The 17900-nt window shown below is 40.9% G+C and overlaps 1 protein-coding gene across 1 annotated transcript in view; it reads right to left on the bottom strand.

Annotated features, from left to right (window-relative positions):
- LOC132783300 (B-cadherin-like) overlaps positions 1-17900 on the bottom strand; it is a 43147-nt gene that overhangs the window by 7443 nt on the left and 17804 nt on the right. Inside the window, exons 4-13 of the mRNA XM_067471075.1 lie at positions 17539-17682; positions 17197-17352; positions 16820-16964; positions 16526-16701; positions 15288-15416; positions 9954-10139; positions 8081-8325; positions 3832-3974; positions 839-1060; positions 488-709 (exon numbers count right to left, since the gene is read on the bottom strand). Coding sequence (XP_067327176.1) covers positions 488-709; positions 839-1060; positions 3832-3974; positions 8081-8325; positions 9954-10139; positions 15288-15416; positions 16526-16701; positions 16820-16964; positions 17197-17352; positions 17539-17682 — 1768 coding nt within the window. The remainder of the gene's footprint in view (positions 1-487; positions 710-838; positions 1061-3831; positions 3975-8080; positions 8326-9953; positions 10140-15287; positions 15417-16525; positions 16702-16819; positions 16965-17196; positions 17353-17538; positions 17683-17900) is intronic.

Raw genomic sequence — 17900 nt, 5'->3', positions numbered from 1 at the left:
TCATTTCCCCAAAAATAAGTCATCCCCTGAAAATAAGACCTAGTGCATATTGGAGAGCAAAAATTAATATAAAGCACTGTCTTATTTTCAGGGAAACAGGGTAAAGTACATACACTGATTGAAGGTGGAACCTGGGTGAAACTGGATGCGGAAAAATGTTAGGGTTACGTCCAGCATTTTCAAATAAATGCTAGTCCCCCATGCCAGTGTCTGTTCATATTAAGCCCATGTCAATAAACCTTGCCAAACCAGCATGGTGGCTAATGGGAGTTGCAGTCCAATATGGGGGGAAGTATCCCTGGGGCCATAAATTAATTATTATTTCTTACCCGCCTCTCCCTGTGTCTTAAGCAAAAAAAAGAGCATTCTGCAAACTGGCAGGTGCACCCAAGGGCCTGATTTGTTCAGGTTGCAGAAGAAAGCTTTGCAGAGCTCAAAATCAGACTCATTTTGCTCAGGGCAAAGAGAAGCCGCTTGCCATACTCACTCAGGAAGCCCAGGATGGCGCCTAGAATGCCCAGAATGGCAGGGACGCCCATTCCAGCATATGCGGCTCTCCTCGACCCGCAGTTCTGGGCGGCCCCCTCGCAATCGCACACTTGGGCCTTGACCATTGTCAGGTGGGAGAGGCCCTGGCCATCGGTCAGCTTCACGGCCACATTGTAGTCCTCAGGGTCCAGCACCTTGGTCAGTTGAAGGGTCAGGCGGTCTTCTCGTGGAGGAAGAGGAGACACAGTTAGCAGAGTGCATCTATACCAGGCATGGGACAAGTTTGGCCCTCCCTCCAGATGTTTTGGACTTCAACTCCCACAATTCCTAACAGCCACAGGCCCCTTACCGTTGTTGACCTGGGCAGTCCAGTTGGCACTGGAGCCCAGCTCCAGCACGGCCGAGAAGGGTCCGGTGTTGGGCGGTAGGTCCTTGTCCACGATGCCCAGCACCTGGGGTTCCGGGCTCTGGTTGCAGACGGAGATGGCGCGCGGATCCGGCTCGGGGCCGTTATCATTGATGTCCTGGAGATAGAGCAGGAGAGTCCCAGTGCCGGTGGCCGGAGGAGAACCTGAAGGGAAATGGATGCAAGCATCACGCTTGAGGTCAACCTGCCCACTCTACCCATATTTATTTATTTATTTGTATACCGCCTTTTGCAGCCCGTAGCCAACTCAAGGCAGTTAACAGAGTAAAACTCAATGCTTACAATATCATAAATATAATTTAAAAACATAACATATAATAAAAACTAAACAAATCAATAAAATATAAATTCATAGTGTCTCCTTGTTAAAAACGTTGTCCGGTCTCATTGTCGTCGTTCCACTTTCCTATGTCAGTTATTCTGCAAATGGAAACGCTAGTTCAAAAAGCCACCTTTTTCGGAATGTTAAAAGGGAGGTGGCCGATCTAATAACTATAGGGCCAAGGGGCCACCACCGAGAAGGCTCTGTCTCTCGTCTCCGCCAAACGTACTTGTGACGAAGGCGGTAAAGAGAGCAGGGCCTCCTCAGATGATCTTAAGGTCCTAAATGATTCATATGTCTCAATGACAAAAGAGCTGGGGGGAACCCTAGAGGTCATCCATCCCACCGTGTCATGCAAGAATCCTTTTGAGGTTGGCGAAAGACAGGCTGCTTCTGGCCTCCTGGAGAATGGTAGCCCGGACAGGAACTTTTTGGAGTTTTTCTAACTTCAAGGCAAGCAGAACTCAATCCTAGCTTTCTAAGCAGAGTTTGCAACCAGAAATGTATTGTTCTGTCGCCGCTGGATCTGAAATGAAGTGCATTTAAGAGAGGATGTATGGCTTGGATCCAGCGGGAAGCCAGGGGCCCCGAAAAGAAGCCTTTAGAGAAATTTCCCTTATTAAACAGTCTTTATGAGGCTTGAGCTTAAATATAACAGTCCTTCATTGATGAACAAACAGGAATTGTAAAGCTTTCTTAACAGTCTTGCAATCTTGTTCACAGGGAACAGGCACTATCTTCAAAAACCTTGTTTAAAGGAAAATTCCCCTTTCTAGCTCCTCCCAGGCTGCTGTGAACCTAAACCTGACTGATTTGAATCCACTACCAGCTGAACTGTTTCTCAGAACCGAGCAGACGAACCAACAGGCCTGTAATCACTTCGCTGCTTTGATGATTAGAGCTGTTATTCTCTCCGGAATTCCTCAGTGCTGTAAGGCTGTTTCCCCGGAACCTTTGGGAATCTTTAGAGGCTCTCAAGACTGTTCTCCCCCGGAAAGCCTTAAGGGATGAAGCCTTTGCACAGGAGGACGTCTGTATACATCCTCTGCAATGACTTCCTTTGCTGACACTAACTGAAAAATGGCCCCTTCCCTCCAAAAAACCCAGAGAGGGGCGGGACCAGGGATCCTAACTATAATGGACAGGTGGCTTGCCCTATGATTGCAAACTATAACAGGAAGCCACCCTGCTGCAAAATCCCAAGCCTAGGGTTGCAAACCAACATTTAATTCAAAGCAAATAAAATTGGAGCTCCTGGAACAGCTGTTCCAGAACATGTATATACACAGTAGAATTAATACAGTTTGACACCAGTTTATCTGTCATAGCTCATGGAAGTTGTAGGCTTACAAGGTATAGTATTCAGTCTTTGTTGTTGTTGTTGTTGATGTTGTTATTATTATATTTATTTTTATCCTGCTTTTCTCCCATGGGTGGGATTCAAAGCAATGAACTTTGCAAGGAAATCTTGCTAAAAGTGTCCTTTAAACACAGTACACTAAAAAAAAAAGCTCCAGTTGTGTGTTTTTGTTGTGATTGTGTGTAATGTTCATGTTGGTGTTCATGATGGGAATGTTCTTGATGGGAATGGGGATGATGTTCTGGTTGCTGGGCCCGAGATCTGTCGGCATTGAGGATGAGGGGTTGCTTGGGCCTGAGCTAAGATCAGAAGAGAGGCCTGAGCTGTCTCAGGAAGATTCACAAGGCCACATTCCTGAGAGAGGCTGCTTTTCTCAGAGCAACGGTCTGAAAATGATGCTGAGATTGATTTGCCAGGTGCAGGAGTTAATGAAGGAGAGGATAAAAGCAAAGTTTTAGTAAACAGAAGCAGAGCTTTCAGAGACTGAGGCTATCAGTTTGGCTACAGAAAAAGAGATATAATGAACCATTATCTGGTGGGAAGGTCAAGAAGAATGCTTTCCTTTCAGTTTTGGGCTCTGGAAAAGGTTTGTAATGATTCATGGGAGACGGTTGCCTCAGTAAAGACAACGTTGCTATTTTATCATGGTCTTGCTTTCAAGTGCTTTGAGTTTCATGTACCAAGTTTTTGCCAAATTGAAGTTTTGCCTATGGGATTTTCCTGCTGTTTTGTTTCATGGTTTCAAGTGCCTTGTTTCATGGATTTCCGTGTACTCTTGGATCTTGTTTCCCTTTGAAGCTTATAGACTTTTTTGGTGCTTAACTGTTTTGCTATTTTTTACTTACTTTTGCCTACTTATATTCTACAATAAACTGCTTGCTGATTTTATCAAGCAGTTTAGTGTTTAAGGTCAGAGGTGTCCCTGCTCTGGTGTACGACAGTTTTCTTCACATTGAACAACACATAACTTCCATCATGGAAACAAAAGCTTTCTCCACCCAAGATGAATGATACCTCACCAAACTACAAATTCCAAGCTATCCAATGGCAGCCAAAGTGGTGATGAACTGCATTAATTCCACAGTGTTGATACACCCTAGGTTTTTAGCTGTATTTCCCTAGCTGTATTTTATTTGCTCTGGGTCTTCATAGGCCCCATACCAGGAGAAAAAGTAGGGTATTAATGAATTCACCACCAAATTACTGAAACACAGCCCTCAAAGGTCCCCTCACCGCTGTCACTGGCCAGGATCAGGGCCACGTAGGTGCTGTTCTGCACAAAGGGGGACTCCCTGTCCAACTCCGACCGGGACTCGATGATGCCATTCTCGGCGTTGATTCTCAACCAGCCAGCTGGGTCGCTCCCAATGGAATACCTGCAACAGAAACCAAAAGGGAGACAAGTGAGGATATTTGCAACCTTTCTAAAGCTTCTGCCAGACTGCAACCCCCAGCATTACACTCCACCGATTACGCTGGCCAAGGCTTTGGGGAATCCCAGGACCTATAATACGAGAAAGCGCAGGCCTACAAAGCCTACAGGGTCGGGCTGTAACACTGCTGGTTAATCACCAGCAGCAATAGATCACTGCTGTCCAGGAGGTGGCAAGTTCGAAGCCTGAGTCGGATTGAACACATAACTGTTAAGCCTAGCTTACTGTCCACCTAAGCTGGGCTGTGAGTAGAGAAATTAGGGACTGCTTAAAACGGGGAGGTATTTTACGACACCATAAAAAAAAACACCAGTCGTCAAAGAGCAAGGAGGAAATACGATCAAAATGACTTGGTGTCATAGTGGATGAAGCGACAGCACTCCCTGTGGCCAGAATCGAGCATAACCTCCAGGCGCTGAAGTGGAAATGCCCAAAATACCTCTATCTGTCTGTCTGTATATCTAAAAATGGCATTGAATGTTTGTTAATGTTAGCTGCTTTGAGTCTCCATGTAGAGAGAAAAAGCGGGATATAACTAAATGTAATAATAATAATAATAAATATTGTAAATTGCATTGTAATCCATTTAATGTTAGCCACTTTGAGTCTCCTTATGGGGAGAAAAAGCGGGATATAAATAAATGTAATAATAATAATAATAAATATTGTAAATTACATTGTAATCCATTTAATGTTAGCCATTTTGAGTCTCCTTATGGGGAGAAAAAGCGGGATATAACTAAACATAATAATAATAATAATAATAATAATAATAATAATAATAAATATTTTAAATTGCATTGTATTGCTTTTAATGTTAGCTACTTCGGGTCTTCTCATGGAGAGAAAAAGCTGGATATAAAAAACCACTATTTGTGGCGCAGCTGGCTGAGTGTCAGCTGCATTAAGATCACTCTGACCAAAAGGTCATGAGTTCGAAGCCAGCCCAGGTTGGAGTGGGTTTCCAACCAGTTGTGTAGCCTGTTGTCGACCTTTGCAACCCGAAAAACAGTTGCATCTGTCAAGTGGGACCACCTTAAAGTGTGGGGAGGCTAAATTAACTAATTTATGAGGCCATAAAAAAGGACTCCGGCAGAGCACTCCAGCAAAAAGCATGCGGGGAATGCAGAAGTACTTCATCAGTGTCGCAGATGGATGATGAAAGCGACAGCTTCCCTGATGGCCAGAAAAAGTTAAATAGCCTCTGTGTATGTCTGTATATGTTGTATGTCAAAATTGGCATTGAATGTTTGCCATATATGTGTACACTGTAATCCGCCCTGAGTCCCCCACGGGGTGAGAAGGGCGGAATATAAATGCTGTAAATAAATGCTGTAAATATTATCATCATCATCATCATCATCATTATTATAAATTGCATTGTAATGCATTTAATATTAGCTGCTTTGGGTCTCCTTGTGGAGAGAAAATGTGGGAAATAAATAAACATAAGTATACTTCTTTTTATTATTATTATTACTATTATTATTATTTTAAACTAGCTGTCCCCTGCCACGTGCTGCTGTGACCGTCTGTGTATATGTATTTTGGGTATGTATATATGTATATGTATGTTTGTGTATATGTGTATGTGTGTTTGCATATAAATGTGTGTGTGTGTGTGGTTTTGCACATGCTTTGTAATGTATTTTTTATTTTCTGGCTTTTAAAGTCTCTTCTGCTGTGTTTTTCAGTGTTTTTATGAGTGATGGTCACTCGTTGGCCTGATAGGTGTATTGTGTCCAAATTTGGTGTCAATTTGCCCAGTGGTTTTTGAGTTATGTTAATCCCACAAACAAACATTACATTTTTATTTATATAGATAGCAGTATAATGCGTTTAATGTTAACCGCTTTGAATCTCCTTATGGAGAGGAAAAATTGGATATATATAAAGATAACAACAACAACAACAACAATTGACTAATTGAATTGACCCTTTCAGCCCAAACTTATCATCTGGCTCCTGCACTTTCCCACCAGCCCTGTCCTTCCAACTGTACTGCACTAGTTCCTTGGCTCAGTATATGGCCACTATGTTAGGCTATTGGTTGGTTATTGATGGTTATGTTTTTATGATGTTTGCATTTGCAAATGTTTACTGTGTTATACTTTAATCTTTGTTTGACTGGGCTTGTCCCCATGTAAGTTGCCATGTAAGTTGCCCGGAGTCATGGGGAGATGGTGGTGGGATACAATAATAATAATAATTATTATTATTATTATTAATAATATTAATATTATTATCATCACACACTCCTTCTGCCGTCACACCCAGACACTGTAACGTTGAAACTAAGATGTGCTTCTCTCTTTATCTGGGTGAACTGCTGGGGATCTTTCTTTGACGCAATAACTCAATACTTTCAGCAACCGATGCCAGTCAAGATATGAACATCAACAAAATATTTATTTCCAAAGTTCTTGGCAGACTTGGCACAGCTTGATAAAGTTACAACACAAACAGTCAATTTGGGAAACCATAGAGAAGTTCTTTCTTTCCCTTTTCTTCAATTACTGAGGTAACTTTTCTCCAAATGGTAGAAAAAATCCTGGGATCTTTCACCCTAACCCTGAGCTGCTATGGTTAGAAAGAACAGGTCTTCCCCTCTCTAAGCTCAAGGTAAGCTTTGGAGATGAAGTAATGCTCAATAGTATTCAATAACTATTTATCTCGATTTCTCAATAACTCAATTTTTATCTATAACTCAATTTCCTAATTCCTATTCTATCTATCCATCTCGGTATCTCAATTGTACTCAATTGCTATTCTATCTAGCTATCTCAATTTCTTAATTGCTCAATTGTACTCACAATGACTTTTCAGAGCTTTGCCTGTCTGACCAACAGCACATCTGAGGCTTTTTTCTCTACTGAAGGAGGCAGGGGAGATTCCAAAATGGAGATCTCAACCCCAGGAAAAAGGGTGGACTCCAAACCCAAAGAGATACTTTCTAAACCAATAACTGCAGAGAGCCTACAGCCTGGCTTTCCAGACTCTGATACTGTTTAACTTCCAGGGTGCTGCTGGGTCTATAGCAGTGTTTCTCAACCTGGGGGTCAGGACCCCTGGAGAGGTCATGAAGGGGTGTCAGAGGGGTCGCCAAAGACAATCAGAAAACATAATATTTTCTGTTGGTCATGGGGGTCTCTGTGTGGGAAGTTTGGCCCAATTCTATCATTGTTGGGGTTCAGAACGCTCCTTGATTGTAGGTGAACTATAAATCCCAGCAAGTTCAACTCCCAAATCTCAAGGTCTATTTTCCCAAAACCCCATGAGTGTTCACATTTGGGCATATGGAGTATCTGTGCCAAGTTTGGTCCAGATCCATCATTGTTGGAGTCTAGAGTGCTCTCTGGATGTAGGCGAACTTCAACTCCCAAACTCAAGGGCAATGCCCTCCAAACCCTTCCAGTATTTTCTGTTGGTCATGGGAGTTCTGTGTGCCAACTTTGGTTCAATCCCATTGTTGGTGGGGTTCAAAATGCTCTTTGTTTACAGGTTAACTATAAATCCCAGCAACTACAACTCCCAAATGGCAAAATCAATCCCCCCCCCCCCCCGCCAATCCCACCAGTATTCAAATTTGGGCATACCGGGTATTTGTGCCAAATTTGCTCCAGTGAATGAAAATACATCCTGCAGATCATTATTTACATGGAGATTCATAATGTTAGGGTTATGGTTGGGGGTCACCACAACATGAGGAACTGTATTAAGGGGCCGCGGCATTAGGAAGGTTGAGATGCATTGGTCTATAGCAACCCAGGGGAAATGCAAAGGAATGCTATCCCATGCAACTAAAAGGTAATGTAAACCATGCTCCTGGAAGACGGAACACTCCTAGACACTTGGGAAGTGCCCAACGTGTGATCCAATTCAACAGCCAGCAAAGGGTCTGCTGTGGACTTATCTTGTTGTGTTTCAAATAAATAAATAATTAATAATAATAATAATAATAAGCTCCTGTCCATTCTTTGGCCCTGCTTTGTGTCAAGGGGCCTTCCAAGGGATGCCAGTGCCCCCTCCCCTTAACAGATGCCCTTTACCTGAGGGTCTGCTGCAGGAAGGTGTCAGGGTCCTTGGCAGTGACAGTGGCCACAACATGCCCCACGGGAAGGTCTTCCTGCTGCGTCACGGCCATCACAGGGGGAGAGAAGGCGGGGGCCTCATTGACGTCCTGCACGTTGACCGTGACGGTGGCCGTGGAGGTATCGAGGGTCACAGAGAAGGGCTCCACATTGACCACCGTCACTTTCAGGACGTACTGCTGCTGAGACTCAAAGTCCAAGCCCTGGAAAGGATGGAGGTGGGAAAGGTCAGCAATGGCTCTGGTCCGCAATGTCCAAGTGTACTGTCCTGATCCAGGGACTCTTTGGGACTAGAGATAGCTAAAGTGACCCCTATTTGTTGAGATCAAATGGGATGTTTTGAGCCCTTGACCTTAAAGGACCCCTTGGGGATGGGGATGGGACACCAATCTGGCCATGTGTTCACCCATTTTGGACAGGAAGAGGCTTTGAAATCCACTCCAAGGTCACATCCTATTGAAAAAAATGAATTTAATAGACATATAACAACGCAATAACTGCCACTCTTGGGCCACAGAGTGAAGAAGGGGGCAGCCAGGAAGACACAGCTCCATCGTGTCTCCTGCAAGATCACTTGGGAGCACCTCCATATATACAATATAATAATATATAGAAATAATAACATTCTAATGCAATAATACTAATATATTATATATAATATTAATAATGTTGTAATATTATATATTATAGAAACTACTACAACTTATGATATGGTACAATATATTATATAATACTCATAGTATAATATACTGGTAGGTTATTATATATATTGCGGTATAATAATATAGTACAGTATAATAATATAATAATGTAACATTACTAATAATACTGCAGTGTAGTGGTATAGTACAATATAGTAATATATAATACTAATGCTAATAATATATATTGTATATACATATAATATAGATAATGCTATTATAACGTAATACAATATAATGCTAATAATACAATATAATCTAGAATATTGTAATGTAGTAATGCTAATATAGTAAATGGAATTACTATTGACACTACATAACAAATATACTATTTTATTATTGTATATTTGTATATTGTGAGTTGTAAAGTTTTTAATCGCGAGCCGTGCTAAGTCTCCATATGGAGAGATAAAGTGGGATATAAATAAATAAATAAATAAATAATACAATAATATAATAATTGTATATTATATATTACATGTAATATTATTAATAATACTGCAGTACAATGGTATAATACAATATAGTATTAGATAATACTAATGCTAAGAATATACTACATTGTATATACATATAATATTGATAATAATATTATAATGTAATACAATATAATGCTAATAATATATAATAATAATAATAATGTAATGTTGTAATACTAATACATTAAATAGAATTACTACTGATAATATATAATAATGTACAATGATATACTGTTTTATTATTGTATATTTGTATATTTCAAGTTGTAATGTTTTTGGGTTGCTGTGAGTTTTACAGACTGCATGGCTATGTTCCAGAAGCATTCTCTCCTGACATTTCATCCACATCTATGGCAGGCATCCTCAAAGGTTGTGAGGTCTGTTGGAAACTAGGCAAGTGGGGTTGATATATCTGTTGAAGGTCCAGAGTGTGAGAAAGAACCCTTGTCTGCTTGGGGAAAGTGTGAATGTTGCCATTGGCCACCTTGATTAGCACCGAATGGCCTTGTAGCTTCAAAACTTGCTGCTTCCTGCCTGGGGGATCTTTTGTTGGGAGGTGTTAGCTGGCTCTGATTGTTTCCTGTCTGGAATTCCTCTGTCTTCTGCTCCAAAGCAAAACTGGGGAGGGGGCAAAGGAAAACTTTAGCTCACCTTGACGGTGGTCAAGAGACCGGCATTTCCGCCTTGAGCCGTGGAAATGGCAAAGTATTCTCCCGTGTTGCCTGCAATGATGGTGTAATTGGTTTTCCAGGCCGGAGTGTTTTCCTGGTCCGCGTCTTTGACGGTCAGCTGAGCCACAGAGTAGTCGGCCACGTTTTCTGGCACACTGGCCACATACTGCAAAGTGGACGAAAAGATATATGGGTCAACAAGAATCAATACTTCCTTCCATATTGTACAAGGCTGAGCAGTCATTATCTGGAATTCTCAAAACACTTTGTGGCTGAGAGAGTGTCCCCTCTGCTTTAGGATGGTCCAATGAGCATGGTCTTGCGATCATGCAAAATCTGATTTAAAAATATTGAGCCTAAAAATGGACTCCAGGCTGTGTGCATAAAATGTATAAAATTGCATTAAATTGTGTCAGATCACAAAGATATCTCTTTGTGTGTATATATATGCAAATAGTCCAAAATATTGTCTGATCTCCAGGATATCTCAGGATATGCAAATATTCCAAAATCCCAACACTTCTGATCCCATGCATCTATATAAATAAAAATGTAATGTTCGTTTGTGGGATAAACATAACTCAAAAACCACTGGACAGATTGACACCAAATTTGGACACAAGACACCTCTCAGGCCAATAAGCGATCATCACTCAGTGGAAAAGGACTTAAAATCCCAAAAAAGCTAAATGACGATACAGGAAAAAAGGGAAGGAAGAGGGAGGGAGGGAGGGAGGGAGGGAGTGAAGGAAGGAAGGAAGGAAGGAAGGAAGGAAGGAGAGAAATAAAGAAAGAAAGAAAGAAAGAAAGAAAGAGGGAGGGAAAGAAAGAAGGAAAGAGAGAAGGAAGCATGGAAGCAAAGAGCGAAGGAAGGAAAGAAGTAGAGAAGGAAGAAAGGAGAGAAAGTGGAAGGAAAAGAAAAGAGGGAAGGAAAGAAAGAAAGAAAGAGGTAAAGAAGGAAGGAAGGAGAGAAAGAAAGAAAAAAGGAAAGGAAGGAAAGAGGGAGCGAAGGAAGGAGAGAAAGAAGGAGAGAAAGCTGGAGAGAAGGAAAGAGAGAGAGAAGGAAGGAAGGATGAAAGCAAAGAGCGAAGGAAGGAAGGAGATAGAGAAGGAAGAAAGAAAAGAAATTGGAAGAAAATGAAAAGGGGGAAGGAAAGAAAGAGGTAGAAAAGGAAGGAAGGAAGGAAGGAAGGAAGGAAGGAAGGAGAGAGAGAGAGAGAAAGAAAAAAGGAAAGGAGGGAAAGAGGGAGCGAAGGAAGGAGAGAAAGAAGGAGAGAAAGCGGGAGAGAAGGAAAGAAAGTGAGAAGGATGAAAGCAAAGAGCAAAGGAAGGAAGAAAAAAGATAGAGAAGGAAGAAAGGAGAGAAAGTGAAAAGGAAAGAAAAAGGAGGAAAGAAAGTGAGAAGGAAGGAAGGAAGGAGAGAAAGAAAGAAAAAAGGAAAGGAAGGAAAGAGGGAGCGAAGGAAGGAGAGAAAGAAGGAGAGAAAGCTGGAGAGAAGGAAAGAGAGAGAGAAAGAAGGATGAAAGCAAAGAGCAAAGGAAGGAAGGAAAGAGATAGAGAAGGAAGAAAGGAGAGAAAGTGGAAGGGAAAGAAAAGGGGGAAGGAAAGAAAGAGGTAGAAAAGGAAGGAAGGAGAGAAAGAAAGAAAAAAGGAAAAGGAAGGAAAGAGGGAGCGAAGGAAGGAGAGAAAGGAGGAGAGAAAGCTGGAGAGAAGGAAAGAAAGAGAGAAGGAAGGATGAAAGCAAAGAGCGAAGGAAGGAAGGAAAGAGATAGAGAAGGAAGAAAGGAGAGAAAATGGAAGGAAAAGAAAAGGGGGAAGGAAAGAAAGAGGTAGAAAAGGAAGGAAGGAGACAAAGAAAAAAAGGAAAGAAAGGAAAGAGGGAGCAAAGGAAGGAGAGAAAGAGAGAAAGCTGGAGAGAAGGAAAGAAAGAGAGAAGGAAGGATGAAAGCAAAGAGTGAAGGATGGAAGGAAAGAGATAGCGAAGGAAGAAAGGAGAGAAAGTGGAAGGGAAAGAAAAGGGGAAGGAAGGAAAGAGGTAGAGAAGGAAGAAAGGAGAGGAAGTGGAAGGAAAAGAAAAGGGCGAAGGAAAGAAAGAGGTAGAGAAGGAAGGAGAGAAAGAAAGAAAAAAGGAAAGGAAGGAAAGAGGGAGCGAAGGAAGGAGGGAAAGAAGGAGAGAAAACGGGAGAGAAGGAAAGAAAAAGAGAAGGAAAAATGAAAGCAGAAAGAACCCTTGTCTGCTTGGGGAAAGTGTGAATGTTGCCATTGGCCACCTTGATTAGCACCGAAGGAAGGAAAGAGGTTGAGAAGGAAGGAAGGAGAGAAGGAAAGGAAAGGAAAAGAAGGAAGGAAGGAGGGAGCAAAAAGAAGGAGAGAAAGAGGGAGGGAAGATTAGCCACAGCAAAGCGTGGTGGGTACAACTAGTCTATATAAATAAAAATGTAATATTCGTTTGTGGGATTAACAAAACTCAAAAACCACAGGGCGAATTGACACCAAATTTGGACACAAGGCACCTATCAGGCCAATGAATGACCATCACTCATAAAAATACTGAAAAACACAGCAGAAGAGACTTAAAAAGCCAATAAATAAATAATACATTGCAACGCATGTGCAAAACCACACACACACACACATATATATATGCAAACACACATATATACACATATACATACATATATACACACACAAAATACATATACACAGACTGGGCCACAGCAACCCATGGCAGGGGATGGCTAGAAATAAAGAGAGACTAAGGCCCTTATCTACACTTGTCATACAATCCAGTTTCTGAATCCAGATTATTTGCTTTGAACTGGGTTACATCGCAGTGTAGACTCATATAATCCAGTTCACAGCAGACAATCTGGATTATATGGCAGTGTAGATCCAACCCAACTGTGAATTTTGCAATACTGTTTATTATTTAATTCTGTTTTAACGTTTTGCATATTGGTATTTTAACTTCAATTTAACTTTGAATATGTTTTAATGGTTTTTAACCGGGAATTTTTAAATACTGTTCATATGGAATGCTGTTTTAATGTTTGCATATTTATATATATTTTTATGTCAAGCCGCTTCACATCTCCTTCGGAAGAGATAAAGCGAGGAATAAATAGCCGTATATATTTGAGTATAAGCTGACCCGAATATAAGCCGAGGCACCTAACTATACCACAAAAAAACCTGGGAAAACGTATTGACTCAAGTATAAACCAAGGGTGGGAAATGCAGGAGCTACTGGTAAATTTCAAAATAAAAATAGATACCAATAAAAGTACATTCATTGAGGGATCAGTAGACTGAATGTTTTTGAATATTTACATAAAACTGTGATTTAAGATAAGACTGTCCAATTCTGATTAAATCATCATTCTTGAATGTAAATGTGCTTATGTAGCCTTCCAATAACAATAGAGGGACTAAAGTAATAAATGTAATATAATAATAATAATAATAATAATAATAATAATAGAGTAAAATAATGGAAATGTAATAACAACAGTAATGATAGAGTAAAATAATAACTGTAATAATAATAGAGTAAAATAATGAAAATATAATAACAAAAACAATGAGAGAAAAAATAATCTACTACTACTACTAATAATAATAATAGAGTAAATAACAAATGCAATATTAATAATAGTAATAATAATAATAAACTTTATTTATACCCCGCCACCATCTCCCCAAGAGGACTCGGGGTGGCTTACATGAGACTAAGCCCAACAATACAACACATCAGTATAAACCAACACAGCGATAAAATAAACCAAAAATACAATACAATACAAGATCCATTATAAATAACATATCAACAATAAAACACAGCATTTAAAAACACAAGGATCCAATACTGTGGGCAGGGCCAATTCTAATAGATTAATAATAATAATAATAATAATAATAATTAGAGTAAAATAATAAATGTAATAATAATAATAATAGAGTAAAATAATGGAAATGTAATAACAGTAATGAGAGAGAGAAAATAATAAATGTAATAATAATAGAGTAAGATAATAAATGAAATAAAATAAATAGAGTAAAATAATAAATGTAATAATAATAGAGTAAGATAATGAATGTAATAATAATAATAAAGTGAAATACTAAATGTAATAATAATAAATAGAGAAAAATAGTAAATGTAATAATGACAATAATAAATGTAAAAACAATAGAGTAAAAAAGTAATAATAATAATAGAGTAAAATAATGAATGCAATAATAATAAATGAGTGAAATAATAAATGTAATAATAATAAATGTAATAATGACAATAATAAATTTAATAACAATAATAAATAGAGTAAAATAATGAATGCAATAATAATAGAGTGAAATAATAAATGTAATAACAATAAATAGAGAAAAATAGTAAATGTAATAATGACAATAATAAATGTAATAACAATAATAAATGGAGTAAAATAATAAATGCAATAATAATATAGTAAATTAATAAATATAATAAAATTATAATAATAGAGTAAAATAATAAATGCAATAAAATAAAATAATAAATGTAATAAAAAGTAATAAAGATAAAGTGGCCCCTCGGCTATGGAATGCCTTGCCGGCAGACATCAGACAGGCACCTTCGTTGCTGACGTTTCGGAGAATGGTCAAGACCTGGCTGTACGAACAAGCGTTTGGCTGAGTAATGCAACTAATCAAGGAAGTCGGTAAATGGAACATAGGAACGGCATAACGGCTATGAGAACGGATCCGATTTCAATTAAGACGCTTTATATGTTGTTTGTTGATTTGTCCTGTCTGATCGTTAACTGTTGTGGATCAACGTCGCCGATCCTGTTGTTGTATTGTCTTGTTTTTAACTGCACTGTAAACCGCATTGAGTCGCCTGCTAAGGGCTGAAAAATGCGGTATAAAAAAGAAGTAAATAAATAAATAAATAAATAAATAAAATAAATAAAATAAAATAACAAATAACCATGACTCGAGCATAAGCCGAGGAGGCTTTTTCAGTCTAAAAAAAAGGGCTGAAAAACTCGGTTTATTCTTGAGCATATACTCTGAATATAACAACAACAACAACGACAGTTATTTTTCATCTCTTTTTTAGAATTATTGTAGAATTGATGCAGTTTGATATCCATGACTCAATGCCTTGGAATCCTGCAGTCGCACTGTGATATGGCAGTCAAAGTGATGTCAAAGTGCATCAATTCTGCAGTGTAAATGCCCCCGTCACATGGGTGAATAGGTCACATTGTTAATTCCAACTGTCCCTTGTCAGTATTACACAATTCCAAGGGTGAATGGAGAGTTGTAGGGTTACCGTTGTGGGGTCAAATATGGGCTGGTTGTCGTTCTTGTCAGTGACGGTGATGATGGCCTTCCCCTGCGTGCTATAGCCTTGGCCCAACATGTCCGTGGCTTGGATGGTCAACTCGTATTGCGGGAATTTCTGAAAGTAAACAAAAGGAAAACACATTTATTATGAGCTTCACTGACTTATTGCCTGTCTTGCTCTTCTGACATCTCACGTAGAATGCAAAATGCAAGACTTGGAAGATCCAGTCTTCCCTCGGTACCTTTTTTTCCTGCATTTTGTAGCATCTTTTCTGATGAAGAATCCTGTACAGGTCTCAAACGTGCAAACGTTGTGCCTTTTGGGTTCGGCCCAATCCATATGGAACTAAAGACCAAGTTCTTAAAACATACACTCTTCTTCCCATTCCTTTGGCTTATTTTTGCAACATCTTGAAAGATGTCAAAAGTTTGCAAACATTTGTTTAGGAAGAAAAACGTGTTATCCAAACACGATTATTGCATTTTGGAGTTTGGCTTATGGGGAAATTCACAGTACACATACACAGCAAGCATTCAATGCTGCTTTGTATAGACAATACACAGACAGACAGAACAGAAGGAGGTGCCATGGAAGATTGGGCTCGAGTCCAGTGGGTGCTGTTGCCCTTTCCTCTATGACGAAGAGCCATCAGGACTTCCTCCTTCCTTTTGGTCACCCAGCATTTTCTAATTTTCTTTCTTTATGGCGTCGTAAAACACCTCCCCTGCTTTTTAGTAGTACCTAATTTCTCTAATCACAGCTAAAGCTTTTTCGAATTGCTTAGCTAAACAATGAGCTAGGCTGACAGTTGGCAGCTCACACCAACCCGGGGCTTTGAACTTCAAACAGACTGTGTGGTGATGGCACGATCATCAGCATAGATGAACCTCTCTATCCCTTCTGGCAGAGGCTGATTATTTGTGTAAATGTTAAACACTGATGGAGCGAGCATGCTCCCCGAGGGCAGGCTGTTCTACTATTTTTGCCATCTGATCAGAGGCTAAGTAGGGCCATCTGTGGTCAATTCTTGGATGGGAGACCGCCAATGAATGCCCTGAGCTCTATTTCAGAAGAAGGAACTGGTCAAAATACCTCAGAAGATTCCTTGTTTAAGAAAACCCTGTTATATTAATGAAGTCATCACAAGTCCACAGGCACATAGAACTCAGCACAAGTGCAGAGCCTGACCTAAGTCCCGGGTGCAAATGGTGCGAACGGCTCACCTCTCTGTCCAGCCCGGTGGTGATGACGCTGATGAGGCCGGTCTGGTTGTTGATGGTGAACATCTGGCTGTAGGGCTTATTTGGGTTCTGTTCAATGATGGCGTAGGTGATGACCCCGTTGTAGGAGTCCACACTGTCATCCTTGTCGGTGGCTGTCACGGTCATCACGGCCGTACCTGGGCAGGTAGGGAAGAAAGGCAGGTGAGTATAGTAGGTTTTCGTGGGTCCGTCTGCAGTGGCTCAAAGGCCAATGGAAGCAAGGCAGGCCATGTTTGCATTCATCCCCATCCATACCTGGCGTGGCCCCTTCCGGCACGGACCCTTGGAAGACTTTCTCAGTGAACTCGGGCCGGTTGTCGTTCTGGTCGCCCACCTTGATGATGATCTCCATGGGGTCCTCCACTGACTGACCGTTCGCTGACACGGCATGCGATAAAAGCTGCAACGAAGAAAAGCCATTCTGATTATCACTGGTGCACCTGGGCAACAAACTTACCAAACCATTCTTTGCAATTGGGCCACTTTCACCATATACATACTGTGGCGGTGAGTTCCGCAGTTTAACCTTTGCACTGATTCGCAAAGTATTTTCATCCAACCCAAAACTTAAATGATCCTCAGGCTGGGGAGGGGGGCGAAGGGAATATTATAGAAACGGGGAGGGTTCTCACCACATATTTGTCGATATGCTCTCTGTCCAGCGGGTGGTTGACCATCAGCCAGCCGTCGTCCCGAATGATGGAGAAGACCCCCACGGGGGGGCTGTCGGCCCCTTGGCCGGTGATGCTGTAGAAGACCTTCGTGTCCTTGTCCTTGTTGGATTTGATCTGGAGGAAGAAGTGGGTCAAAGTGGAGGGCGTGGAGACCCCAAAGTGGCTCAAGGACCCCACTGGCAGCCCCCTATGCCTCTATGAGAGTGGCCAGAAGGCAAGTGGACAGTCGTCAGCCTGAGACGGCCAACTCTTTATGCTCACAATAGACTTGCCTTGGAGAGATGCCCAGGAGGGTCTTACCTGCACCAGCGGCTTTGGGAACTGTCCCTTCTCGTTTTCGGAGCAATAGATGGGGGGGATGACCCAGTCTCTCTTCTGCCGCCTGAGGCCGGGGCCCGATTGCGGGAAGGTCAGGACCTCCCCATGGCCAAGCGAGTAGGGCTCCTGCCAGGACAAACAACAACAACAACGTTTCAGGGTTGCCTTTGCTCGTGTCTCAAACGGCATCTGGACCACTTTCAATGCTACAATCCTGGGAGTTGTAGTTTTGCAAGGCTGACAGCCTTCTCGGCTAAAGAGGGCTAGTGCCTCACCAAACTACAATTGCCCTTATTATATTGCATTGAGCCACAGCAGTTCAAATTGCATTACATTTACATTGC

The sequence above is a fragment of the Anolis sagrei genome, chromosome 8 (genome assembly GCF_037176765.1).
Source record: "Anolis sagrei isolate rAnoSag1 chromosome 8, rAnoSag1.mat, whole genome shotgun sequence".
NCBI lineage: Eukaryota > Metazoa > Chordata > Lepidosauria > Squamata > Dactyloidae > Anolis > Anolis sagrei.
This window is presented reverse-complemented; position numbering and strand designations above follow the sequence as displayed.